This window comes from Somniosus microcephalus, chromosome 21 (assembly GCF_052327205.1).
Source record: "Somniosus microcephalus isolate GS21.2 chromosome 21, FLI_Smic_1.0, whole genome shotgun sequence".
Taxonomy (NCBI): domain Eukaryota; kingdom Metazoa; phylum Chordata; class Chondrichthyes; order Squaliformes; family Somniosidae; genus Somniosus; species Somniosus microcephalus.
Window position 1 is genome coordinate 57,554,629 of NC_141007.1, and position 27,546 is coordinate 57,582,174.

The 27,546-nt window shown below is 46.8% G+C and overlaps 1 protein-coding gene across 2 annotated transcripts in view; it reads right to left on the reverse strand.

Moving 5' to 3' along the window:
- Window positions 1-1,754: 1,754 nt before the first annotated feature.
- Window positions 1,755-27,546, reverse strand: part of tmc6b (transmembrane channel-like 6b) — a 125,396-nt gene continuing 99,604 nt past the window's right edge. For both annotated transcript variants that reach the window (XM_085963736.1, XM_085963735.1), the window contains exons 18-21: window positions 26,211-26,387; window positions 9,309-9,387; window positions 8,055-8,153; window positions 1,755-4,239 (exon numbers count right to left, since the gene is read on the reverse strand). In XM_085963736.1, coding sequence (XP_085819862.1) covers window positions 4,219-4,239; window positions 8,055-8,153; window positions 9,309-9,387; window positions 26,211-26,387 — 376 coding nt within the window. In that variant the 3' untranslated portion in view covers window positions 1,755-4,218. The remainder of the gene's footprint in view (window positions 4,240-8,054; window positions 8,154-9,308; window positions 9,388-26,210; window positions 26,388-27,546) is intronic.

The following is a 27,546-nucleotide window of genomic DNA, read 5'->3' on the forward strand; positions in this document are numbered from 1 at the left end:
GCCAATCACCTTAAATTTGTGTCCTCTGGTTCTTGACCCTTCCGCCAATGGGAACAGTCTCACTCTATCTACTCTGTCTAGACCCCCTCATGATTTGGAACACCTCTATCAAATCTCCTCTCAACCTTCTCTGCTCTAAGGAGAACAACCCCAGCTTCTCCAGTCTATCCACGTAACTGAAGTTCCTCATCTCTGGAACCATGCTTGTAAATCTTTTCTGCACCCTCTCTAAGGCCTTCACATCATTCCTAAAGTGCAGTGCCCAGAATTGAACACAATACCCCAGTTGAGGTCGAACCAGTGTTTTATAAAGGTTCATCATAACTACCTTGCTTTTGTACTCTATGCCTCTATTTATGAAGCTCAGGATCCCGCATGCTTTTTGAACCACTTTCTCAACTTGCCCTGCCACCTTCAACAATTTGTGCACATGTACCCCCAGGTCTCTCTGTTCATGCACTTTTTTGGAGCACAACTTCCTCGAGAGCTACAAAGAGTTGCTGAGCTGCACACTGAGAGCCATTTGACCACTGAGTCAGCACAGACAGACGATCTTCAACCTTCTGACCATCACCTTGCTGTTGGTGAGCCTTGACAATGGGGAACCTTCCTGTGGGCACTTATTATGGGGGCTGCATTGGAGGGGAACGTCCTGCTGCTGAATCATCTGGAAAGGGCACTGAGACGCTGGGAGAGGAGGGCAGGCATGGCCAGACGGAGGAGGGCTAACAGACGTCGCCACAGCAGACCTTACGCTGGCAGGGTTTTCCGACAGCAGTTTTCCTACATGAACATGCCGGAGGAGCAGTGTGTCAGAAGGCTGCGATTTAGAAAGGAGGTGGTGACTGAGCTGTGCCAGCTGCTTCAGCCAGATCTGCAGCCTCAGATAAGGTGCAGGACATCTCTGTCGGTGGCTGAGAAGATGCCTGCTGGCCTGAACTTCTACGCGAGCGGCTCTTCTCAGGCTGCGCGTCATAGGCTGATCAGAAGTAGCTTCTAGGCCCCTCTCACGGAATGCTTGCTGCCATTCCAAGAACAGGAATGGAACCGATCTGATACCCCCAAGCCTGTGAAGGGCAAGATGCATGTATATAGCAGGCATGGCCATTGTAAATGAAGAAAGTGTTTCATTACACAAAATGTGGTTCCTTCAAACATGAGAAAGCTATGGCAACAGAAAGCAAAACTAATACACTGACACATAACTGCCTCTCACACCCGGGAGACTGTCCAAAACATAAATCACATTCCGACCATCTTCCTTGGCCTTGATTCCACTGCGCCAACCAAAGCATCCAATGCCCCATCAGTGAGGCGTTCCGCCCTCTGCCTCACCCTTTCCATGTCTTGCTAGGCTGGTGCGCCACAGGTAGGCTCCCACCGCTTTGAAGGCCTACAAGGCAGTGAGTGTGTCTGGTGATGCCAATTGACCTGCCCCTTTAAGAGCTGGCCGTCACCAGTGTGTCTCAGGGAAAGTGATTATTGACAGCACCCTCGCTGCGCCCCGCCACCGTGAAATTGGGTTGCGCCGCCGGGTTAGCGCCTTAGGAGTAGCGTGCAGCGCCTGATTTAGTGCCACAATCACCTTTAGGGGCGCTGCAACCCAATATCGCACTAGGTGGCGCTAAATTGCGCCTGGCGCTAAACTTTGCGAATCGCCAGGACTAGCGCCCTAAACGCGGCTATACCGAATTTCTAGGCCTATATCTTAAATGAGAAAATTGGAACCAAGTATTTCATAGACAACACTGATGCATATTTTCAAGTTTCAGTACATTTTAATAATTCAGTACATTTTAGTAATACAGGATGTATATTTGAGTTTAATTCAGTGGCACACCATGGTGTTCGACAATAGTGGATCATTTTACACTATGGACATTAAAAAAATCATAGTTCACTTTGGCCAGTGTTGAGCCTTATTTTGGTTTGGTTTGTACAGTACAACATTTCTGTTTGTTATAATTCAATAACAAATGGTACACTGAAAATACTCCATTATTTTACCCTTTATACAAATAAATATAAACATAGAAAAATGTAGTAAAAATAGACAGAAAATTTCCACACTCTATTAAACCTATATACATTGACTGCATGGTCCAGAATAATACCGTACTAAAAGTTTCATAAGAATGAACATTTTGAATCTGGTGTAAGTGGGAATTGGCTATTTAGGTGAATGTGAACCCATGCCCGTCGCCAATGTTCATTTCAATTTGGGCAGCTCAGTAGAACTTGGGTTTGTTATAGTCAGGCTCTCATTTTGATCTGATCACCGAGTGCAGATCTAAAGAAAAGAACAGTGATTTAACCATTTTGATTTGACCTGGTTTGATGTGCAGTTGTTTACTTGGAGTTCTGTAAACTCAGAACACACAATACAAACTGTACACAACTAGTGTTAAGTCATTTGCAGAAGTCCAAAACAAAACATGAAAGAAACTGTTTCCTATGATTGGATTTGACCTATCTATGAAAAAAAACAAAGTTTACGTTTTGCTTTGACATAAAACTGTCAGTCGGGTTAGGGAGCAGCATTTAGTAACACTGGGTCTGCCATCTTTTATCTCTTTTACTTGTCACTTCCCATTCACAGGTAGGCCAATGGACATCTGTCACTTTAGACACTGAACACATTCAACAAAATTAAAATTGTGATACTTTAAATATGTACAAGACCCTCCCCTTTAATGTGCAACTGACTTTTTACAATATATTGTATTAGCATCCATCGTATACACTTGAGGTACACACAAAAAAAAACATGATGTAGCACAGAACCCAATTTTGAAGTGTGCTATTGTGCAGTATTTACAACATAGGGGCAGTTCAGAATACCTCAAATAAATTAAAGCTTTCACTCCCCGGCTCAGACAGATAGTAAACAGCAAATAGTTAATTGTTCACCTAAACTTAGTTTAGTAGATCAGTACTTGACAAAGAAAGAAGCTGCAAGATCAGTTTCTTGCCAAAATGTGCATTACGCATCTGGGTTACAATAGCTTTTAATATAAATATAAACAGTTTAAAGAGTCAGCATTTCAAATTATCTTATAAAATTTTCAGTAAATACAAAGAATGTCTGACCTCCTGGCACATGGCTATCAACAGTACAACTAACAAAATTCACAGATGGCTGTGGAGGTATTTGTCAGATCAGTTATCCTGGTCTCCGCGGAGCACAAGGTGGGGCTTTAGTCCTGCTACAGTGGTCAGAATCTTAGTTCTGAATTTTAAAGGGACAAAAGATGAGCAACAATTTGCTCCATTTTATGTAAATGACAAATCTGAGAAAGTCTGTCAGTGCAACGCATCAATATTTTGTTCTTGGTCACTCTGAAGAGCGCATTCAATATTTGCATCTGTAATTACAAATGCAGCAAAAATATACCGGTGGAGATTAGATGAAGTCATCATCATGCTACATATAAGGTTACTTCTGTTTTTTTTAAAAAACCAAAAGCTAGAGCCTGATTTAGGCTACTGTTTTAAGGATAATGTTTTTAAGTGAATTGTAATCCACAGTATAAATGTGAAAGTCAGAACTTTTAAAGGTTTATCTATAATTTATTAGATTTGTTATGTCATGTTTTGCACTTTATATTTGGGCATCGCCATCCTGCGCTACAATAATGCCTGCCGCTGCACACTTCTACCACTAGATGGAGCTTCCTAAGCGCCAGACCCCTACAACATCACCAGTGCACTTTGAGGGAAATTCACTTGGTCCTGAATTTCTGTGGGCAAAACCACTGAATAGCCACTAGTTTTAAAAAATGTGTATCATTTCAGTTAAGAACATTATTCATAAATGGAAACTCTGAGGGAGTCTGCAGCCTTTCTGACTGACTGACTGACATTTGCCATCCAAGAAAGCATTTAAGTGAACGTTGGAAGCCAACTGACACAGTGAATAAAAATCCAGTGAAGCAAAGTGCAACAACGGTGGGATCAGTTTGTAATATTGTAGTAAAAGGTGCTTTGATGTGGTTGATGGGACACCGTGCAATTGGTTGTTGCTGCACTGATTCCAGTTTCGATTAATGCACTGTAGCTTTACCAACTTCAAGTGCAGACAGCCAAATAACCCAAAAAAAAAACAATTCCAGGCATCCCTTAATAATTCACAGAGTCAAGTTATATCAGCTGCTTTACTAGCTTTGCGTTGTTGGTTTTCTCTACAGCACCACTGGCAAAATGATTTCTTCTTCCCTTCTAGTCATGGTCAGGATGAACCTATTCAATGATACAGATGAGAAACATTTAGAGAAATGAACTGCAATACACTTACAAAGCCAGTAAAATTCTTAACCAAATACTGCTTGACGTAATAAAACTCACTACGCACTTGGTTTGAGCATAAAGCAAGGCTTTAATCAACTTGTTTCAGAACATGGAGGTCTAGTTGTACTTCACTAGTTCCTTCTCTTACAAAATGTCCCTGGATAGCTGGGGCCGACGCCCGAGTATTTATACTCCTTGGACGGCGCCACCAGCTGGCCGTCCAGCGTTATTTCATGAGTAGTTTCTTGATGAATGATGAGCTTTATAACACTGCTCATTTACCTATCAGAATAATTCTACTACCTTTGCACCAAATTAAAACAAAAATATTACGGGTACAGGAAACTTTGGTTTATCCGGAGGTTAACTGTCCGGAATGCTCGAGCCACCGGCAAAAATCAGGAGCCGTTTCGTTAGTTTTTTTTCTTTTCGTTGCTTTTTCTTTTCCACCAGTCAGGCTTTGCAAGGTCTCGCTGAAGCTGTTGCTAAGCTACAGAGACGCTTGCAAGGTACGGCCGACTGTTTAGAAGCTGTTGCTAAGCAACAGGGTTTGTTGCCAGATACGGAGCTCAAAATCTCCATATGTTTCAACATTAGCGCTGGTTTGTCCGGCAGTTTTGATGGGACGGCAACAGCTCGGTCCCGGATAGCACAAGTTTCCTGTAAAAGGTTTTTAAAAATGTAAGTCAGTATGGGGAAGTGGATGTCAGACAGACCCTCGACTTTTAACTCTGGGACCTGGATTCAAATTCTGATTGGATAAAAGCCACCTCTGTTGGATATAAGGATCCTTGGTGAAATCAGTTTTGATTTCAATGGAATGACAATATAGTGTGGGCGATCCGCTCCCCCAGGTTACCGCCTAGGCAGCAGAGATGAAAATTAACCCCAATGTGCTAACTTGCACATCACCTTCTCCCCAGAAAATGTATTCTTTACAGGAGAGCAAACATGTGCAGAGAGCGAAAAAACCCCACAATATCATTAGGTTTAGAGTAGTTATGGAAAGGGACAAAGAACAATCACCGTACCCAACTGGAAGAGGGCTAATTTCAGTGATCTGAAAGGGATCTGGCCCAGGTGGATTGGAAACAATGACTGGCAGGTAAAACAGTAAATGAGCCTTCAAGGAGGAGATAGTTCAGGTACAGACTAAACACATTCCTATGAGGGGGAAAGGAAGGGCATCCAATGCTAGAACTCTCTGGATGACTAAAGGTATTGAGATTAAAATGAAACAGAAAAAGGAGGTTTACAATAAATGTCAGGTTTAAAATACAGTAGAGAATTAAGCAGTGTCCAGAAAGTGCAGTGGAGAACCAAAAGAGGAAATAAGAGTGTGTATGAGAAAAGATTAGTGGATGACATAAAAGGGGACACTAAATCTTTTATAAACATATACAGGCAACTTTGGTTTATCCGGAGGTTGTATGGCCGGAAACCTCGATCTAACGGCAGAAATCAGCAGCCGTTTTGTTAGTTTTTTTTTCTTCTCCTAGCATTTTTTTTTTTAAACAGTCTCTGGAAAGCCTCTCTGAAGCTGTTGCTAAGCTACAGAGACGCTTCCAAGGTACGGGCCGACTGTTTACAAGCTGTTGCTAAGCAACAGCGTTTGTTGTCAGATACGGAGATGAAAACCTCCGTATCCTTCAACATTAGCGCTGGTCTGTCCGGAAGTTTTCATAGATCAGCATCACGCCGGTCCCGTCGGTGCCGGATATCGCGAAGTTTCCTGTAAATAGTAAAAGGGCAGTGAAAGAAAAGGTGGGGCTGATTAGAGATCAAAAGGATTAAATAGAGGGCAAGGCGGAGGTAATAAATGAATACTTTACATCTGCCTTCACAAAAGAGGATACTGCCAATGTCATAGTAGAGGAGGGGGGGATAGAGAAATTGGATAGGATAAAAATAGATAAAGAGGAGTTACTTAAAAGGCTGGCAGCACTCAAAGTAGGAAAGTCACCCGGTCCAGATAGGATGCATCTAGGTGGCTGAGGGAAGTATGGGTGGAAATAGCGGAGGCTCTAGCCACAATCTTTCAATCCTCCTTGGATATGGGAGTGGTGCCAGAAGACTGGAGGATTGCAAATGTTACACCCCTATTCAAAAAAGGAGAGAGATAAACCCGGTAACGACAAGCCAGTCAGCCTAACATCGGTGATGGGGAAACTTTTAGAAAGCATAGTCTGGGACAAAATTAATTGTCACTTAGAAAAATGTGGGTTAAAAAAAAGAGACAGCCAGTACGGTTTTGTTAACGGCAAATCATGTCCGACAAACTTGATTAAGTTCTTTGATGAAGTAACGGAGAGGGTTGATGAGGATAGTGCGATTGATGTTGTGTACATGGACTTTCAAAAGAAGTTTGATGAAGTGCCACATAATAGACTGGTTAGCAAAATCGAAGCAAATGGGTGGCAGATTGAATATGAAATTGGCTAAGAGACAGAAAGCAGAGAGTAATGGTGAACAGTTGTTTTTCATGCCGGAGGGAGGTTTATAGTGGTGTTCCCCAGGGGTTGGTATTAGGACCACTGCTGTTTTTGATGTATATTAGTAACCTGGACTTGGGTATAAAGGGTATAATTTCAAAGTTTGCATATGACACAAAATTTGGAAATGTAGTAGACAATGAGGAGGATAGTAATAGACTTCAGGAGGACATAGACAGACTGGTGAAATGGGCAGACACATCGCAGATGAAATTTAATGCAGAGATGTGTGAAGTGATGCATTTTGGAAGGAAGAATGAGGAGCGGCAATATAAACTAACTGGTACAATCTTAAAAGAGGTGCAGGAACAGAGAGACCTGGGGGTTCACACACACAAATCTTTGAAGGTGGCAGGACAAGTTGATAAGGCCGTTAAAGCATACGGGATCCCTGGCTTTATAAATAGAGACAGAACTACAAAAGCAAGCAAGTTGTGCTAAACCTTTATAAAGCACTGGTTAGTCATCAGCTGGAGCATTGCATCCAATTCTGGCACCACACTTTAGGAAGGATGTCAAGACCTTGGAGAAGGTGTGGAGGAGATTTACTAGAATGGTACCAGGGATGAGGAAATTCAGTTACGTGGAGAGACTAGAGAAGCTGGGGTTGTTCTCTTTAGAGCAGAGATGGTTAAGGGGAAATTTAAAAGAAATGTTCAAAATTATGAAGGGTTTTGATAGGAGTAAATAAAGAGAAATTGTTTCCATGGCAGGAGGGTCAGTAACCAGAACCATTCAAGATATTTGCCAAAAGAACCAGAGGGGAGATCAGGAAGAATTTTTTTTAATTTTTTTTTAATTTTTTTAATAAACACAGCAAGTTATGATCTGGAATGCACTGCCCGAAAGGGTGGTGGAGGCAGATTCAATCATAACTTTCAAAAGAGAATTGAATATATAGTTGAAAAAGTAAAAAAATTCCAGGGCTATGGGGAAAGAGCATGGGAGTGGGACTAATTGGATAGCTCTTTCAAAGAACCAACACAGGCCTGGACGGAATGGCCTCCTTCTGTGCTTTATGACTAATGGATGGAGAGAAGGAAGGGAAGGGAGAAAGACAGACAGACAGACAGACAGAAAGAATTTGCATTTTTATAGCACCTTTCACAACCGCAGGATGTGCTTTGCAGTCAATTAAATACTTTTGAAATGTAGTTACTGCTGTAGGAAACTAGGAAACAGAGTAGTGGGGCACTGAGCAGGATATACAAGATAATCAAAATCAAAGAAGCTATCTATAACTAAGCAAAACATCTAGAAAACAAATCTAGTTACCTCAACTTCCCGTTGTCTCTGCCTCTTCCTCTGAGGTTTAAATTTCTGTGTGTTGAAATCTTGGAGTTTACCAATAAGAAACTTTTTGTCATCTCCCTCCTGTGCCAAAAGAGAGTGTGTGTGTTATGTGACGACAGTACATTACAACTTAAATAATAATTTGGTAAAAATCTGCTACTGGTACAAAACAGATCATAATAATTTGGCAAATCTGAATGAGATCAGCATAGACTGGGAATTAAACCTAGAACCTTCCAAGTCTGTACTGAAACTCTCTCTTTAACTCAGTCATCAGGACAACACATGCCAGTGATTTAATTTGTGATCTAATGATGTGGAGCTTTGGTTTTCAACATGAAGACCCAGTGGCAATTCAGACCTGACAGTATTTATATTTGCAATAGTGACCACCATACCTAATTTAATAAGGGAGTACACTGCAAATCAAAAGAAAACCTTCAATTGAAAATATGAATTACTATTCCCCAAATTAAGTTAATAGATTCAACAGATGTGTTCAAATGTACAAGGGGTTTGATAGACTAAATAAGGAGAAACTGTTTCCACTGGTGGGTGGGTCAATAACCAGAGGACACCAGACTTAAGATAACTGGCAAAAGAACCAGAGGGGAGAGGAGGAGAATTTGTTTTTTTTTGCACAGCGAGTTATGATCTGGAATGCACTGCCTGAAAGGGTGGTGGAAGCAGATTCAAAGTAACTTTCAAAAAGGAATTGGATATATAGTTGAAAAGGAAAAATAGGCAGGGCTCTGGGGAAAGATTGGGGAACTAATTGGATAGCTCTTTTAAAGAGCCGGCACAGGCACGATGGGCTGAATGGCTCATCAAATTATCTCCTAAAGCAGAACAATACTTTCTCAACATAGAATCATACCTGTTCTATTTTGTAAATATTTCTAAATGTTTAAATCAAAATTTTAATGGGAAAGAAACTGAGAATGACTGCCACCAATGTACTGTATGAATGTTTAACATGCTCTTATCAAATTCCTTTCTCCACTACTATACCGATCCAACGATGTTCCATTTAAATGATTTAGGCAAGAATTTGATACGAGCACTGCAATGTTTATTGACAGTAATTTTTGACATTGTGCTTTAATTCATATACTTGGTAGATAATGTGGTTCTACCACCACCTATATATGCTAAATAAATAACCATTTCAGTGAAAGGATGTACAAGGTGAATAAAACAATCAAATGCACATTCATCAAAGAGTCAGATACTTACATTAATAATTTGTTCGTTTAATAATTTAATTATCTTCCTTTGACCATCCACAACTTGCCAGTGGAAATAAATCACTATACTGAAAGAAAAAATTAGAATGCTAATGTTGAACTTTAACACAAAACTTCAGTAACAGTGTGGAATCATGATATAGCTCTCTAACCAGTACACCACAATATACTGAATATATTGCCTTTATTTTTTCACAAGTACAACAGTCAGAAACCACAATCATTTTTTGGATCCAGTGTAATTTTTTCATGGTGTGTGACTCTGCCCAGATTCCATGTTTAAAGTTACAGCAGCAATTTACACTTTGTTTTTATTATGTTTTTATTATGTTGTAACTATAAATGCCAGTTACTAGTCATCACAAAGTTATAATTCTAAGAATTCATTCACGTAACACTTAATCAAATAAACTGATCATTGTGACCTACAACTTGGCAAGGGCAAACTATATCACATTGAAATGACCAGAATGTTCAGCTGTCTTTTGTTAAGTAATTCTGAGGAGTGCATTGTGGGGTTGGTTGTCTTCTGGGTTTCATACACGCTGCCCAAAGAGCTAATTGGAACTCATTTTACTGAGTTTGAAGGGGAAACATTATTTGGTACGATATGTTTAGACTTAAGCCACTTGTACATCTCCAAATGATTATTTTGGTGTCTAGTGGAGCATGGCAAAACCATAAACCCCATCTATGAAATGTTCAATTTATCCATACCCACCTTTATTGAGATCACTGCAGGAGGTGTGCCATACTAAATATAACAGATCAGTAAGATTTAAATATAATTTATTTTTGAAAATATTAATGAAAGCTGCTCTTACCACAGCATAGTCTTTTGGCCTGTGGATGAATCACTCTGATTCACTACCTTCCCTAAGTATTATTTTTCTATTGCAACCCTCATAGAAATACATAGAAGTTACAAAACCCAAATAAGCCATGTGGCCCAACCGGTTCTAGTTGGTGTTTACTCTCCACACAAGCAAATAGCCGAAAGCGTATTATCTACCCTGTTCTCATATCCCTCATCCAGCGATCCAATCTAATCTTGAATGTTGACAGAGTTTCTTCCTGAACCATGAACCCTGGAGCTGAACTCCACAGCCTCACAACTCCCGAAGTAAAGACGCTTCTCCTGTCTGTCATTTAAAATCTCACATTCAATCTTGTATTTTTGGCCCCTCGTTCTGGACCCAAGCACTGAAAACTTCTGTCTACCCTGTCTCATCCTTTCATAACTTTAAACACATCTATCATATCGCCCCATAATCGCCGTTGTTCTAGAGAAAAATGACACGACGTTTCAAGTCTTTCCTCATATTTGTATTTCCTTACACCAGATAGCATCCTAATAAATCTGCATTGTACCCCGTCTAAAGCCTCAATAATCTTCCTACAATGTGGAGCCCAATACTGCATACTTAATCATTATATATAAAACGATTGACTTGCATTTATATAGTGCCTTTCACAACCTCAAAACATACCAATGCGCTTTATAGTCAATGAAGTACTTTTGAAGTGTAGTCACTGTTGTAATGTATGAAATGCCAATATGCGCACAGCAAGCTCCCACAAACAGCAATGTGATAATGACTAGATAATTATTTTTTTTATTTGTTTTTTTTTCATGGGATCTGGGCGTCGCTGACAAGGCCAGCATTTATTGCCCATCCCTAATCAACCTTGAGAAGGTGGTGGTGAGCCGCCTTCTTGAACCGCTGCAGTCCATGTGGTGAAGGCGCTCCCAGTGCTGTTAGGGAGGGAGTTCCAGGATTTTGACCCAGCGACTAGGCAGGAACGGCAATCTATTTTCAAGTCAGGATGGTGTGTGACTTGGAGGGGAGCTTGCAGCTGGTGGTGTTCCCTGTTGCCCTTGTCCTTCTAGGTGGCAGAGACCGTGGTTTTGGGAGGTGCTGTTATTTTTTCTTACCAACATGCATCTCCTTTTACTTACTGATATTGAATTCCATCTGCTACTTTTAAGTCCGATCCCTCTTTTCTCCCTCCTTTGGTCTTCTAAAGAATGAATTATATATCCCATTTTTGTACCATCTGCAAATTTTGACATCACTTGCTCTAGGCACACTATTGAGTTGACCCCTCGCTCCTGGGCCCCGATCTCGCTCCTGGGTCCCGTCCTCCTTAACTTGGGGGAAAAATTCGGTATCGCCCCATTTGGGGCGCCGTTATCGGCCGTGCGCAAAGTTTAGCGCCTGGCGCTAATTATCGCCTTTGACAGCAAACTTGGCTTTTATTGCCCCTGGAGGTGATTGGAGCGCTAATTCACACCTGTCTTAAGGCGCAAATGCCACGGAGTGAGGCGCTACCTCAGAGTGCTGGCGAAGCGAGGAAGCGCAAATTAAAATAAACCTGCAAAGTGCTGCTCAGTACTCAAAACTCCTTCACACAGCATTGAATCTCTCCAGAAGTCTCTCTCTCTCTCTCTCTCTGACTGCGTGGTGCAAAAATGTCACCGACAAAAAATGGCAGGAAGCGGTCGCCTTTAAATAGCGCTCCCCCAGTCCCTTTCTGACAGCATAACGCTCCCCTCAACCTGTTGTTGCTAGCGGCAGGCGGTAAGGCAGGGGGCACCACTGAATATCCGGTCCGGGGCGCTAACGGGGCGTTGCACACTCGACTGACGTCACGATCTGCCGGCGCAGGAGATCGTGGCGGTACTGTTTAGCGCTGCCACAAAATGTCTAGTTAATTTCGCGAGCGGCACAAACATCGCCGTGCCCGGGCGCTAGTTGCTTTGCGCCCCAATTGGCGCCCTCTTAAGGCGCCAACGGGAGGCGCAAACAACTGACTTTTTCCCCCAGTGTGTCTCGCGGTGTCTCCTTCAATGAGTGTCCTCGCTCCTAGGCCTCGACCTCGCTCCTGGGTCCCACTCAAAGACCCTGCTAAGAAAGCCCTATTCAGCCTGTGCCTCACAACCAACCCGACGACTCCCAGTGATTCAGAGACACAGAGGGGTCGATTTTCTGGCAGCCGTCGGGCGGCTTTTCATGCGGCCGGGGGCCGAAAAATTGCTAAAAAAGCGGGTCGCGACCCCCCCCCCTGCCTATTCCCCGCCCCGTCCGACTTTCGGACTGCCGTTTCTCTCCGACCCGCTTCAGTCCCGCCCGTCGCTGGTGGGACTGGCCGTCGGAACAGTAATGATCAATTATCACCTTGTTTAAGCCGATTTTAGGGTGCCCTTACGACTTTCAGGGGTTCCCCACGCAAAACACGCTTGCGGGGAACCCCGCTGATGAAACCTGGCGTGAAGCTTGCCGGCTTGCTAGCTGTCAGCTGCAGGTCAGGGAAAGGTGCGATTTAAAGGGACAGCATTTGTATGTTGAAGGACCTTGTTGTTGCAGGTTTGGGGCTACTTCTTCAAGGCTTAGGCACAGCTGTGGAAGGTTGGAGCCTCACACACTTCTCCAATGTGATCTCCTGGGAGGCCGCTCTCGCCACCCTCACTCAGCGCTTCCTCAGCGGAGGCATCTACGAGAAGCATGGGACGCCTTTTTTTCCTTCCCTTCTTGCCATTAGAGGATCTCCAGCAGCAGAGGCGGCAGCAGCAGAACCAGGAACAGCAGGATGAGCACCAGGCTGCTGCTCACTCACCTGAAGCTGCACAGGCCAGAAGGGGCCAGCGCTTGGAAGCGGCTTGAGAGCACCTTGCTGCACTTCAGGGGGCCATGGGGACCCGTTTCTGCACTGGCAGTCCTACTCAGAAGGACTTCCATGAAGGTCTGGTTTCTCTGTTCAACAGATGGCCAACGCTCCTCAAGAGAGGTCATTCTCTTATGAGCATTCACCATGTTTTCCGTACCCTGGCGAGTTATCTCCTCCATGGAGGTTGCCAACCTTTCCATGGTGATGTGTTCATGTGCCAATGACTCCACAAAGGCTCTGCTCATGGTCGCTATGGACTCCTCCATTCGCTCCACACTCGCAGCGACCCTGGAGACAAAACCTGCCAGAGACTCCTGCATCTGTGCATGGAGATCCATCACCTCTTCTCTTGCGGATGGACCCAGAGGCAGAGGGTCGACATGCAGCACAGCTGAGCTGAGCTGGCAGAGTCCTGCGCCCTCCGACGAGGACTCTCCACTGCTGTCCCTGTCTCCGGAATCTGCTGAGGCTCACTTGTGAGCTGTGAAGCACCAGGTGACAACACTACTCTATGTCCCGAAGGTCCCCCCGAGGTGCGAGTGTCTGCGCTGGTGCTGGGTGCGCTTACTTCTGCTGACGCTGCGCCCTCAGAGGTTGGAGCTTCCTCTGAGGAGTCTGGCTGCACAGCCTCTTCCTCCTCCACAGTGGGGACGGGGGCTCTGGATGGTCCTGTGGGGGAGTAGAGGAAGGAGTTGGAGATGTGATGCCAAGGTGACATGCACATTCGAGTTGACATCTGCTGACACCTGCATCCATGTAGCCTTGATCTCAGTGGGAGGCCTCTTCCTGCCTGACCTAGGGAAGAGGACCTCCCTGTGGGCCCTAGCCCCATCCAATAATGCCTGCAGTGAAGCTTCATGTCGAATTTGGAGGCAGCTCGGGGTCTGGCACTGGCCACAGCTGCTGCAGGCTCCTCTGCCATCCTGTATGGTTCGTTTGGAAGCCTTCAGAGAATGCAGTGCTTGCTATGGACCTTGAAAGCACCACGAATGATGACATCACACTGTGGGGCTTTCTGACACGAATTGGACAATTAGCAAGGCTGCCCACATGCTGGGAATTAATTGGCCACTTGAGGGAAAATTGCGTGGAGTTGGCTGACACATTTTTTTGTGCGTCAGAAACCCCACATTCGGGGAAACCCGACCATTTCCCACACAAGCCGAAAATCGGGGCCAGAGTGTCCACAGCGCCTGGTCTGCACTCAAGGCCTCCATAATCAGCACCTGCGAAGAGATGCTGGGTCACTCGACCAGGAAACACAACGACTGGTTCGACGAGAACAACCAGGAGATCCAGGTGCTAATAAGCCACAAACACAAGGCATTCCTGATCTGGAAACAGTAACACAACTCGAGAGCAAGAAAGCAGCTCTAAAGACGCCTGAAGGCCAAGGTCCAACACAAAACTCGCGGCCTAAAGAACAGATGATGGGTGGAGAAAGCACAGGAGATCCAGCAGCTAGCCGACAACCACGACGTGTGTGGATTCATTAGCGCAGTCAAGACCACCTACGGCCCAAGCACCCAAGGTCCTACACCGCTGCGGGCCAAGAACGGAGAGGTACTCATCAAGGACAGGGAGGCAGTCAGTGCCCGCTGGAAGGAGCACTTTGAAGATCTCCTTAACCGAGACTCTGTCTTCGAGTGAGTGTCCTCAACTCCATCCTACAGCATGCTACCCACCACCACCTCAGCACAACCCCAGCCCGGCATGAGATTGAAAAGGCCATCCGCCAACTGAAGAACAACAAGGCCTCAGGAGCAGATGGAATCCCCGCTGAGGCGCTAAATCATGGCGGAGAAGCACTATTGGCGCGAATACATGAACTCATTTCTCTTATCTGGAAGGAGGCGAGCATGCCAGGGGATCTCAGAGACGCCGTAATCGTGACCATCTTCAAGAAAGATGACAAGTCCAATTGCGGTAATTACTTAGGAGTCTCCCTGCTGTCTGCCACAGGGAAAGTCATCGCAAGACTCCTCCTCAATTGCCTTCTCCCAGTAGCTGAAGAGCTCCTCCCAGAGTCGCAATGCGGATACCGCCCACTAAGGGGCACAATGGACATGATCTTCACCGCGCGTCAACTACAAGAGAAATGCAGGGAACAGCACCAACCACTGTACATGGCCTTCTTTGACCTCACAAAGGCCTTCGACACCGTCAACTGTGAGGGATTATGGAGTGTCCTCCTCAAATTCGGCTGCCCTCAAAAGTTTGTCACCATCCTCCGCCTACTTCATGACGACATGCAAGCCGTGATCCTGACTAACGGATCCACCACAGACCCAATTCACATATGGACCGGGGTCAAGCAAGGCTGTGTCATCGCACCAACTCTCTTCTTGATCTTCCTGGCTGCAATGCTCCATCTCACCCTCAGTAAGCTCCCCGCTGGAGTGGAGCTAAACTACAGAACAAACGGGAAACTGTTCAACCTCCGTCACCTCCAGTCCAGATCCAAGGTCGTCCCATCCTCTGTCATTGAATTACAGTATGCAGACGACGCTTGTGTCTGCGCTCACTCTGAGGCCCAACTCCAAACCATCGTCAACACCTTCACCAAAGCGTACGAGAGCAGGGGCCTTACACTAAACATCCGTAAGACAAAGGTCCTCTACCAACCTGCCCCCGCCACACAGTACTGCCCCCCGATTATCAAAATCCCCGACAAGGCCTTGCACAACGTGGACCACTTTCCATACCTCGGGAGCCTACTGTCAACAAGGGCATACGTCGATAACGAAGTCCAACACCGCCTTCAGTGTGCCAGTGCAGCCTTCGGTCGCCTGAGGAAGAGAGGGTTTGAAGACCAGGACCTCAAACCCAGCACCAAGCTCATGGTTTACAGTGATACACACTCTCCTGTATGCTTCAGAGACATGGACCATGTACAGCAGGCATCTCAAAGCACTGGCGAGGTACCACCAACGCTGTCTCCGCAAGATCCTGCAAATCCATTGGCAGGATAGGTGCACCGTCAGTGTACTCGCTCAGGCCAACATCCCCAGCATCGAAGCTTTGACCACGCTCGATCAGCTCCGATGGACGGGCCACATCGTCCGCATGCCCGATACAAGACTCCCAAAACAAGCGCTCTACTCGGAGCTCAGACACGGCAAGAGAGCCGCAGGTGGGCAGAGGAAACGCTTCAAGGACACCCTCAAAGCCGACTTTAAAAAGTGCAACATCGCCACCGACATCTGGGAATCCCTGGCCCAAGACCGCACAAAGTGGAGGGCAAGCATCCGGGAAGGCGCCGAACACCTTGCGTCTCTTCGCCGGGAGCAAGCGGAAGCCAAGCGCAAACAGCGGAAGGAGCGCACGTCACCCAAACACCCCACCCACCCGTTCAACCACCGTCTGCCCCACCTGTGACAGAGACTGTAGGTCCCGCATTGGACTCATCAGTCACCTGAGAACTCATTTTTAGTCTGGAAACAAGTCATCTTCGGTTCCGAGGGACTGCCCAAGAAGACCGATTTGAAACATTCACATGCTGCCACAGAATTTCTGGATTTCATAATTCTTCAGAAAGTGTTTCAGCATGTCTTACTGCCAAAGTTTTAGAATAACCAATATATTTCAAATTCAAATAGCAGCAAACTGGAATAGTACTGGCCGTACTGGCCATACACAAGTCTTTGTGAGTAGGCTGGATTTGAGAGAGTATTTTTGTTTTTAAAACCTGCTAAACCTCACACTGGTGCTTTATAATTGTTGCCGAGTTCTGTTGGGGTGTTGCATTCTGCTTGAAGTACAAAGCATTTTGAGGCTGAAGGTTTGTGTGGAATTTAGTATATTTGACGGTACACAGAGTGAGGATGCATTTACACTAGAACTATCGCACAGTGTTAAGTGGTTTTGCTTTTCGCTGATGCTGCAGTTATACAACACCAACAACTTGTATTTATATAGCGCTTTTAAAGTAGTAAAACGTCCCAAGGCGCTTCACAGGAGTATTTTAAGACAAAAAATTTGACACCGATCCACATAAGAACAAATTTCAGCAGGTGACCAAAAGCTTGGTCAAAGAGGTGGGTTTAAGGAGCGTCTTAAAAGGAGGAAAGAGGTAACGAGGCGGAGAGGTTTAGGGAGGGAATTCCAGAGCTTAAGGCCTCGGCAACAGAAGGCATGGCCACCAATGGTTGAGCGTTTATAATCAGGGATGCTCAAGAGGGCAGAATTAGAGGAGCGCAGATATCTCGGGGGGGGGGGTTCTGGGGCTGGAAGAGATTACAGAGATAGGAAGGGGCGAGGCCACGGAGGGATTTGAAAACAAGGATGGGAATTTTGAAATAGAGGTGTTGCTTAACTGGGAGCCAATGTAGGTCAGCGAGCACAGGGGTGATGGGTGAACGGGACTTGGTGCGAGTTAGGACACGGGCAGCCGAGTTTTGGATGACCTCAACTTTACGTAGGGTGGAATGTGGGAGGCCAGCCAGGAGTGCGTTGGAATAGTCAAGTCTAGAGGTAACAAAGGCATGGATGAGGGTTTCAGCAGCGGATAAGCTGAAGCAAGGGCGGAGACGGGCGATGTTACGTGGTGGAAATAGGCGGTCTTTGTTATGCTGCGGATATGTGGTCAGAAGCTCATTTCAGGGTCAAATATAATACCAAGGTTGCGAACAGTGTGGTTCAGCCTCAGACAGATGTTGGAGAGGGATGGAGTCAGTGGCTAGGGAACAGAGTTTCTGGCGGGGACCGAAAACAATGGCTTCGGTTTTCCCATTATTTAAATGGAAAAAATTTCTGCTCATCCAGTACTGGATGTCGGACAAGCAGTCTGACAATTTAGAGACCGTGGAGGGGTCGAGAGAAGAGGTAGTGAGGTAGAGCTGGGTGTCGTCAGCGTACATGTGGAAACTGATGCTGTGTTTTCGGATGATGTCGCCAAGGGGCAACATGTAGATGAGAAATAGAAGGGGGCCAAGGATAGATCCTTGGGGGACACCAGAGGTAACAATGCAGGAGCGGGAAGAGAAGCCATTGCAGGTGATTCTCTGGCTACGATTAGATAGATAAGAATGGAACCAGGCGAGTTGTGGTAAACCACTGTTAGGATCATGGGCGCCGCCATTTTGTCCGCCATCTTGGACGTCTCCAACTTCAACCACGGGGGACCCGGACTCAACCACCGCCTCATCGGACGACCACATCGACCCGCTCGACCATACGCTGGCCTCCGTGACGCTGGACCAATCTCTCCCTCATCAACTGTCCAGGTCCATGATGGACATTACGGTAAACGGCCGCGCCACTACCTGCCTTTTTGACAGCGGGAGCACGGAGAGCTTTATCCACCCCGACACGGTGCATAGTTACTCTCTCCCGGTCCTGCCGACGCGCCATCGGATCTCTTTGGCTTCCAAAGCCCAGTCAGCGGACGTCGTTGGCTACTGTGTAGTGACCCTTTCAGTACGGGGCACAGAATACAAAAATTTTAAACTTCTGGTCACGCCACATCTCTGCGCTGCCGTTCTACTGGGGTTGGATTTTCAGTGCCACCTTAAGAGTGTCACATTAGCGTACGACGGACCCCTCCCCCCACTCACAGTCTGCAGCCAGCAGCTTTTAAATCGCCCGCCGCGCACCATTTGCAGCCTCTCCACCCTTAAAGTCCCCCCCCCCACCTTGTTCGCTAACCTCACCCGCGACTGTAAGCCCATCGCTACCAAAAGCAGGCGTTACAGTGCCGGGGATAGGAGCTTCATTAAATCCGAGGTAGCGAGACTCCTGAAGGAAGGGATTATTGAAAGTAGCACCAGCCCATGGCGAGCACAAGTGGTGGTAGTGAAGACTGGCGAAAAACAGCGCCTGGTTATTGACTACAGCCAGACGATCAATCGCTGCACCCAGCTAGATGCATACCCACTCCCCCGCATATCTGACATGGTCAATCAGATAGCACAATACCGGGTGTTCTCGACGATTGATCTGAAGTCGGCATACCACCAGCTCCCCATCAGGGCTGAGGACCGCCAGTACACAGCTTTTGAAGCTGACGGTCGTCTCTACCACTTCCTCAGAGTTCCCTTCGGCGTCGCCAACGGGGTTTCAGTCTTCCAACGGGAGATGGACCGGATGGTTGACCAGAACGCGCTCCAGGCCACTTTCCCCTATCTAGACAACGTCACCATCTGCGGCCACGACCAGCAGGACCACGATGTTAATCTAGAGAAATTCCTCCGTACGACTCAATGGTTGAACCTAACATACAACACGGACAAGTGTATGTTTCGTACCATGCGCCTTGCCATTCTTGGCTGTGTAGTGGAGAACGGAGTCATCGGCCCCGACCCCGACAGGATGCGCCCCCTTATGGAGCTCCCCTCCCCCACTGCCAAAAAGCACTGAAGAGATGCCTAGGGTTTTTCTCGTACTATGCTCAGTGGGTGCCCAACTATGCGGACAAAGCCAGACCCCTCATCAAGTCCACCTCCTTCCCCCTGACAGCAGAGGCCTGTGCAGCCTTCACTCTCATAAAAAGAGATATTGCAAGGGCCACGATGCACGCAGTGGATGAGTCCATCACTTTCCAAGTGGAGAGCGACGCATCCGACTTTGCCCTAGCTGCAACCCTTAACCAGGCGGGGAGACCCGTGGCCTTTTTCTCAAGGACCCTCCAGGGCCCCGAGATTCGACACTCCTCTGTCGAAAAGGAGGCCCAGGCCATTGTGGAAGCTGTGCGACATTGGAGGCATTACCTGGCCGGAAAACGATTTACCCTGCTCACTGACCAGCGTTCAGTAGCTTTTATGTTTAATAATAAGCAGAGGGGCAAAATCAAGAATGACAAGATCTTGAGGTGGAGAATCGAACTCTCCACCTACAATTACGATATCTTGTACCGGCCCGGGAAACTCAATGAGCCCCCAGATGCCCTATCACGTGGTGCATGCGCCAACGCGCAGGTTGATAGACTGAAGACCCTCCACAATGACCTCTGCCACCCGGGGGTCACCAGGTTTTTTCACTTCATCAAATCCCGTAACCTGCCCTACTCCATCGAGGAGGTCAGGACCATGACCAGGAACTGCCAAATCTGTGCCGAGTGCAAACCGCATTTTTATAGGCCAGACAGAGCAAGCCTGATCAAAGCCACGCGTCCCTTTGAACGGCTGAGCGTCGATTTTAAAGGGCCCCTCCCCTCCTCCGACCGCAATGTGTACTTCCTCAACATAATTGATGAGTACTCCCGTTTCCCGTTTGCCATCCCTTGCTCAGACATGACCAGTACCACGGTCATTAAATGTCTGAATGACCTCTTCGCCTTGTTCGGTTTCCCTAGCTATATCCATAGCGACAGGGGCTCATCCTTTATGAGCGACGAACTTCGGCAGTACCTGCTCGCGAGAGGTATTGCTACAAGCAGGACCACCAGCTACAACCCCCGGGGGAATGGCCAGGTGGAAAGGGAGAATGCGACGGTCTGGAAGGCAGTCGTTTTAAACTTGAAATCTAAGGGCCTTCCGACCTCTCGCTGGCAGGAGGTCCTCCCTGCGGCGCTCCATTCCATTCGGTCACTGCTCTGTACAGCCACCAATGCTACCCCTCACGAGAGAATGTTCTCCTTCCCCAGGAAGTCCACATCGGGGATCTCGCTACCGACATGGCTGACTTCTCCAGGACCCGTCCTACTGCGGAAGCACGTGAGGTCCCATAAGACGGACCCCCTGGTTGAGAGGGTGAGCCTCCTCCATGCCAACCTTCAGTATGCTTACGTGGTGTACCCGGACGGGCGGGAGGACACAGTCTCCATACGAGACCTCGCACCTTCAGGTGCTCCCGAAACACCTCCCTCGCCACCCACCACTACCCACGCCTACCCCCAGTACGCTTACGTAGCGTACCCAGACGGGCGGGAGGACACAGCCTCCACACGAGATCTCGCACCTTCGGGTGCTCCCGAAACACTACCATTGCCATCCACTACTACCCACAACCCAACCCCGCTAGACGGCATGCCGCAGCCCCAGGACCCGTCATTGACCACCCAACCACTCAATGAGACGCCAGATTCAACGTTGGATGCTGCACCATCACCGCCGCCACCACGACGATCAGGACGGCATACAAGGCCACCTGATAGACTTACTTACACGAACCTTTAGTACACTTCACCCCGCCGGACTCAATTTTAAACAAGGGGTGAATGTGGTAAACCACTGTTATTGTTGTTCACCGTTGTTGTTGTTGACCGTTGTTGTTGTTGTTGCACACTGTTGTACCTATGCATGCCTCAGCATGTCTCTGCTGGCTCCGCCCCAGGCTCCACCCACAGGCCCAAGTATAAAGGTGACTACTCTGCAGCCCCCTGCCTTCTTGGAACCCAGTCAACCACGAGAGGCATGCTCTGTTCTTTGCTAATAAAAGCCTTTAGTTACTCTCCTAACTCTCCGTCTTTTATGAGTAATTGATAGCGCATCACGAGTGCAGTCCCACCCAGCTGGATGATGGTGGAAAGGAGTTGGAAAAGGATGGCGTGGTCAACTGTGTCAAAGGCTGCAGACAAGTCAAGAAGGATAATGAGGGATAGTTTCCCTTTGTCACAGTCACAAAAGGATGTCATTTGTGACTTTGATGAAAGCTGTTTCGGTACTGTGGCAAGGGCGGAATCCTGATTGGAGGGATTCAAACATGGAATTGCGACAAAGATGGGCACGGATTTGGGAGGCGACAACACATTCAAGGGCTTTGGAGAGGAAAGGGAGGTTGGAGATGGGGCGGTAGTTTGCAAGGACAGAGGGATCAAGGTTTGGTTTTTGAGGAGAGGGGTGATGATGGCAGATTTGAGGGAGAGGGGGACAGTACCTGAGGAGAGAGAACTGTTAACAATATCAGCTAACATGGGAGCCAGAAAAGGAAGTTGGGTGGTCAGCAGTTTGGTGGGAATAGGGTCGAGGGAGCAGGTGGGGGGTCTCATGGACAAGATGAGCGTGGAGGGGTCATAAGGGGAGATCGGGGAGAAACTGGAGAAAGATGTGAGTTCAGGGCTAGGACAGGGGGGAACCTTAGAGGGAGTTTGGCCCGATGGGCTAGGGGAAGGAAGGGAAGTGGCAGAATCAGCTGATCGGATGGTCTCAATCTTAGAGACAAAGAAGTCCATGAGCTCCTCACACTTGTTGTCGGAGGTGAGGATGGAGGAGAAAGGGGAAAGGGGTTTAAGAAGACGGTTAGCAGTAGAGAATAGGAGCCGGGGTTTATGTTTGCATTCCAGAATGATTCTGGAATAGTGAGCAATTTTGGCAGACGAGAGCAGGGCCCGATAGTGCTTTATGTGGTCCAGCCAGATCTGGCGGTGAATGGCTAAACCAGTTGTCTGCCATATCCGTTCAAGTCTGCGTCCCTTGGACTTAAGGGAGCGAAGATGAGAGCCGCACCGGGGGTACGGCCAGCGTGAGAGAGGGTAATTGCTTCAGTAGGGACTAGGGCATCAAAGGTGGTGGTGAGGGTGTGGTTGAGCAGATCGGTAGCTGCAGAAATGTCATGGTGAATGGAGGGCCAAAGGCTGGACAGTTGGGATTTCATAAATGCAGTTGTAAGAGAGTTGGGACAGAGCTTTTTCCAGGGGCGGACACAGAAGGAAGTAGGGTTGGGTGGGGGGGTGGAAGGGGGATGTGGGTGGAGAGCGATACGAGGAAATGGTCAGAGATGGCCTTATCTGTGATTGACACGATGGGAGTAGCGAGGCCACAAGAGATGGCAAGGTCGAGGGGGTGGCCGTGAATATGGGTTGGGGAGTTTACGTGGAGGGAGAGATTAAGGGAGAGTAGGAGGCTAGTGAACTCAGAGGAGAGAGAGCGTGATAAACTGAGATGGAGGTTGAAATCACTGAGGATGAGAAGTCGTTCGGTGCAGAGGCTGAGGGAGGAGAGCAGTGAAGATATCTCAGTGATAACATTTTTATCATACTTGGGTGGGCGGTAGAGAACAAGAGTTTTAAATGAGAGGTGAGGGGGTGGAATAAGGTGAGATGCTCAAAGAATGAGAAACTGCCGGAGGAATAGGGGGACAGACCAAGGTGTGATTTGGTGATGAGAGCCACACCACCACCACGGCAGTCTGAGCGGGGCAAGTGGTGGAAGGTATAGCCAGGTGGGGAGGCTTCATTTAAGGGTAAGGTGTCATCACCCCTCAACCAAGTTTCCGTCAGGGCCATGATGGTGATGCAATCATCCACGATAAGCTCATGGATGGCAAGGGCCTTGTTCGCAAGTGAATGGATGTTTTGGCGGGGGATGCAGAGAGGGTCGGTGATGTCTGCCCCACTGCCAGTGTCCACAGGGGCAGCTGGATGGGGAGGATATTGGCAAGATTAGCCCCCAGTGGGCGCGCTGGGTGGGTAGGTCGGTGAGAGAGTAGGATGGGACAGTTGGGGTTGCTGCTCGTAAGGCAGCAGCGACGAGTGCCTCGATGGGCCATTTGTAGGATGCCAAGAGAGGCACAGAGGGAAGCTGTGGGCTTATCTAAGAGGGAGTGAAGCCTGGGACGGCGGCAGGAGAGTAGGAAGGTCGAAGAGTAATGAAGGATTGGGGTACGGATTTGGGAGGGCAGTGTATCCAAGAGAGGAGAAATGAAAGGAGGCATGATGACAGGAGAGTGCGGTCAGGGAGGGATAGAGAGAAAAGGAAAATAGGGGGAAAAAGTGGAATGGCTCGGGTCCGGAGCAGCAGCCAAAGTACGCACGCGAATGGACACGGGAAAAGCTCAGGTTACATAGGCCTGTTTAAATGTAATAATTAATGGAATACCTATTTCCTGGTAGCAGGGAATAGTTTGGGGACAATAGTAGGGAGACCAGGGTCAAAGTCAGAGGTCCTACGGAAGTACAAAGCCGACGTGAGCAGGATGGGGCCGGTACGGAGCATCGACGAACCGCTGTCCAAAGCAGGTGGGTGAAGTCCAGAAGCTATTTGAAAGGTAGAGAATTCGAGGATGGAGGTTGTTGCTGTAGGAACGAGAGTCGGTAGCGATGCAGAAAGATGATGGCCAGATTGACACAAGTTGGACGTCACCGTAGATCAAAGCGGTGGAGAAAGAGTAAAACCACAAGCCAGCGACCAGAACAGCTGAAAACTGGTAGAACGAGTCACTGGACAGCAAGTGGAGCAACGGCTGCTACCTCAAAACCAGCAGAGCTGAAAAACCAATAGAACCAGTTCAACAGAGACACAGCCGCAGTTTAAAAGGTAAAAATCTTTTTGCAGCAGAGATAGAGACAAAGTGGGTAAGTCTTGCAGTGTAATCCAATGTAGTTCAAAGCAGAAACGTAGTCCAGAGAAGTCCAGGAGAGCGGAAACCAATTTGACAAAAGAACTCCGCAACTTAAGACTTGAAGTGACTGAAAAGCAGAACAGCGCCAGTCACCAAGTCAAACCATGTAGTCAACAAAGTCCTGTCTGCGAGGAATCCAGTGATAAAAGGTCAGGTTTCAGCAGAGTTCCAGCAGTTGAAAGAGCTCAGTGAGGACAAAGACACGCTGGGGGGGGTGGCCAATGGACTCTGCAGGGGTAGCTTTGAACTTGTAGTTTGGGCTGAAATGCCTTCAGTCTCAGAGGCAGGGTATCTTAAGCAATTGAAGAAAGGAGATTGGGGGGAAGAAAGGGTAAAGGATGGCAATGGATGGCCACCAATAGGGTTGAAGAGAAGAGCAGCTCAGAAGGGGCTGCCAGCCCAGGAGCCATCTTGGGAAGCTTATAGTGAAATCGTAGCCTGTATCAGAAGTCGTTACAATAGTGACTACAATTGAAAAGTACTTGATTGACTGTGAAGTGCTTTGGACTGTCCTGAAGAGGTGAAAGGTGATATCTATATGCAAGTTCTTGCTATTCTTAATTATGACTGCCCCACAAAAATATGTGTGATCACTCAAGTAATATAAAAGTGTTTGTAAGTGACTACTGTAGATGCACATTAGCACTCACAAAGATATCTGTGAAGGAGTTAGAGAAGCTTATGGACTTCAGAAAATACTAAAATATCACGGAAAGTACACACACACATAAACATTCAAATGCCATCAAAAAATAACAGGATCAGTTTTGAAAATTGGCCACGTGATTGAATCTTGACAGTGAAAGTCAGCAGGCTATTTGACAATGGGGGCATCACAGCCAGGTTCATCCCTGTCTTTACCCTACGTTCCCATCGAGGGAGCTGTTCTGCCAGTTCTAACTTGATGTCAATTTAGTACCTCATGTTGAGGATGAATACCAATACAGACTGGTTGGACCAAATGATATGTTTCCATGTTGTAAATTCTATGTTAAAAGCCCCCCCCCACAAAAACCATATGAAATGTGTGATGAGAATCAGAAAGTCAGTCCAAATCTGATTGTGCTCTTCCTCGTCTCTTCAGGCCTTCACTAAAATGTTACAAAACTTTTGAAATAAAAGAATGCTGCACCTGAGCAAGTTGAAGACTGTGAAGTGACTGAAATATTAAGCATACCATACTGCCGGCTGATTATCAGGTCAGTCACAAATGAAAATGTTCCTTATATTTGTTTCCTCAAATACATAATCCTCTGCTGCTGTTGTAATAAATTATATGTGAGAGGCACCACACTCAAAGTCAAACTTCACTTTCTTTGTGTATTACACAATTGCCTTTTGTGCTATCCTCTCCCCCTCCCATCAGTAAAAGTGCTAATGTGCACACACTGTGCTGCTGAGAATGGGGAGGGGCAGTATTAACACAGCATCTGAGGTGTTGCCACTGTGGTGTTAAGCAGCTCCTAGACTGCCCATGTTACTGCTTCCGAATGAAGTACACATACTGAATATTAACCAATTGATTGCCACTTTGAAATGGAATAAAATAAATCAATTCTCACTCAACATCTCTGGGCAGTTTCAAATCATAGATTTTGTGCTGTACAGCAAACCCAGGGAAAAAATGTTCTCTACTCTTATTGACTTGGGGGAAGCCATTTCCACCTCAAGGGGCCGAATGGCCTACTCCTGCTCCTATCTTCTATGTGTAATGTCTGCACCAATGTAACAAAATGACATAAAAATTTGAAGATATTTATCTCCTGATTTAACCATGGGTGTTCTACAAAGCAATGCTAATAACATTTCAAACAATGGAGATAGATTCTCAGCAATACTCATCAGTCCTAGTCAACACTTTTATAGTTTTATCAGCAGTGTTTGTAGGTATTGTAGAATATCAAGGCAGATCTTACAACTGAACTTGCGAAAAACTGAAACTTACAGCAGGATGCCTGATGCCAAGAGGAAGAAGAAAGGATTTTCCACCAAGTATCTGTGAATCCATGAGAACCAGAAAAACTTTGAATCTTCTTTCTCCAGCTGACGGACCCAGATCTTTGCAGAATCGTAGATGGTGTTCAGTGATCGGAAGGGACCACAAACTAGTGACGGCTTTATGCTAATTTAAAAAAAAAATCAAAGTCAGGCAACACTTGGTTGTGCTAATATGCACTGTCACAAGTAAATTTCAGAGGAATCCTGAAAAGTGGGAGATGGCAGTTAATGGTGAAGCTTGCCTTTATTTGGCTCGGTCATGATATACAACTTTTACTGGTGTTCTGTAAATTGCATAATGGTTGCATGGTTATAGTCAAGCCCCACTTAAACAATAATCATAGATTGAAATATGGGGTGAATGCTACCTTACATTAGGTAAAAAAGTCAGAAAAGGAATTAAAAAAAAAAAAATTCATTTATGTAGGTGTCGCTGGCAAGGCCAGCATTTATTGCCCATCCCTAATTGCCCTTGAGAAAGTGGTGGTGAGCCGCCTTCTTGAACCGCTGCAATCGTGTGGTGAAGGTGCTCCCACAGTGCCGTTAGGGAGGGAGTTCCAGGATTTTGATCCAGCGACAATGAAGGATCAGCGATATACTTCCAAGTCAGGATGGTGTGTGACTTGGAGGGGGTGGTGTTCCCATGTGCCTGCTGCCCTTGTCCTTCTAGGTGGAAGAGGTTGCAGGTTTGGGAGGTGCTGCCGAAGAAGCCTTGGCGAGTTGCTGCAGTGCATCTTGTAGATGGTACACACTGCAGCCACGGTATGCCAGCGGTGGAGGGAGTGAATGTTTAAGGTGGTGGATGGGGTGCCAATCAAGCGGGCTGCTTTGTCCTGGATGGTGTTGAGCTTCTTGAGTGTTGTTGGGACTGCACTCATCCATGTAAGTGGAGAGTATTCCATCACACTCCTGACTTGTGCCTTGTAGATGGTGGAAAGGCTTTGGAGAGACATATGGCTGGACAAATGTTAATTTTACACTGGTAATCAACAGACTGAAAATATCAATGATAAGTAACCTTTAAACTAATATGTAGCTATAAGACAACCAGGGCAGGCACAATAGCAGCAAATATTTTGCAATATAGCCACCAACCTCTGCCCCACTAAGTCAGCAGAACATGAACTTAGACTTCTCCAACCCTCACACATTTACAGCTCTGTAATTCAGCATGAGGAGGGAACGTTCCATGGAGAATCTCCATTTTCTAAAACTTGTAGGACTGCCCATGCAGTGACTTAGCTTAGAAGTGAAAAATTCAGCCAACATATTGTTAGGCAGAT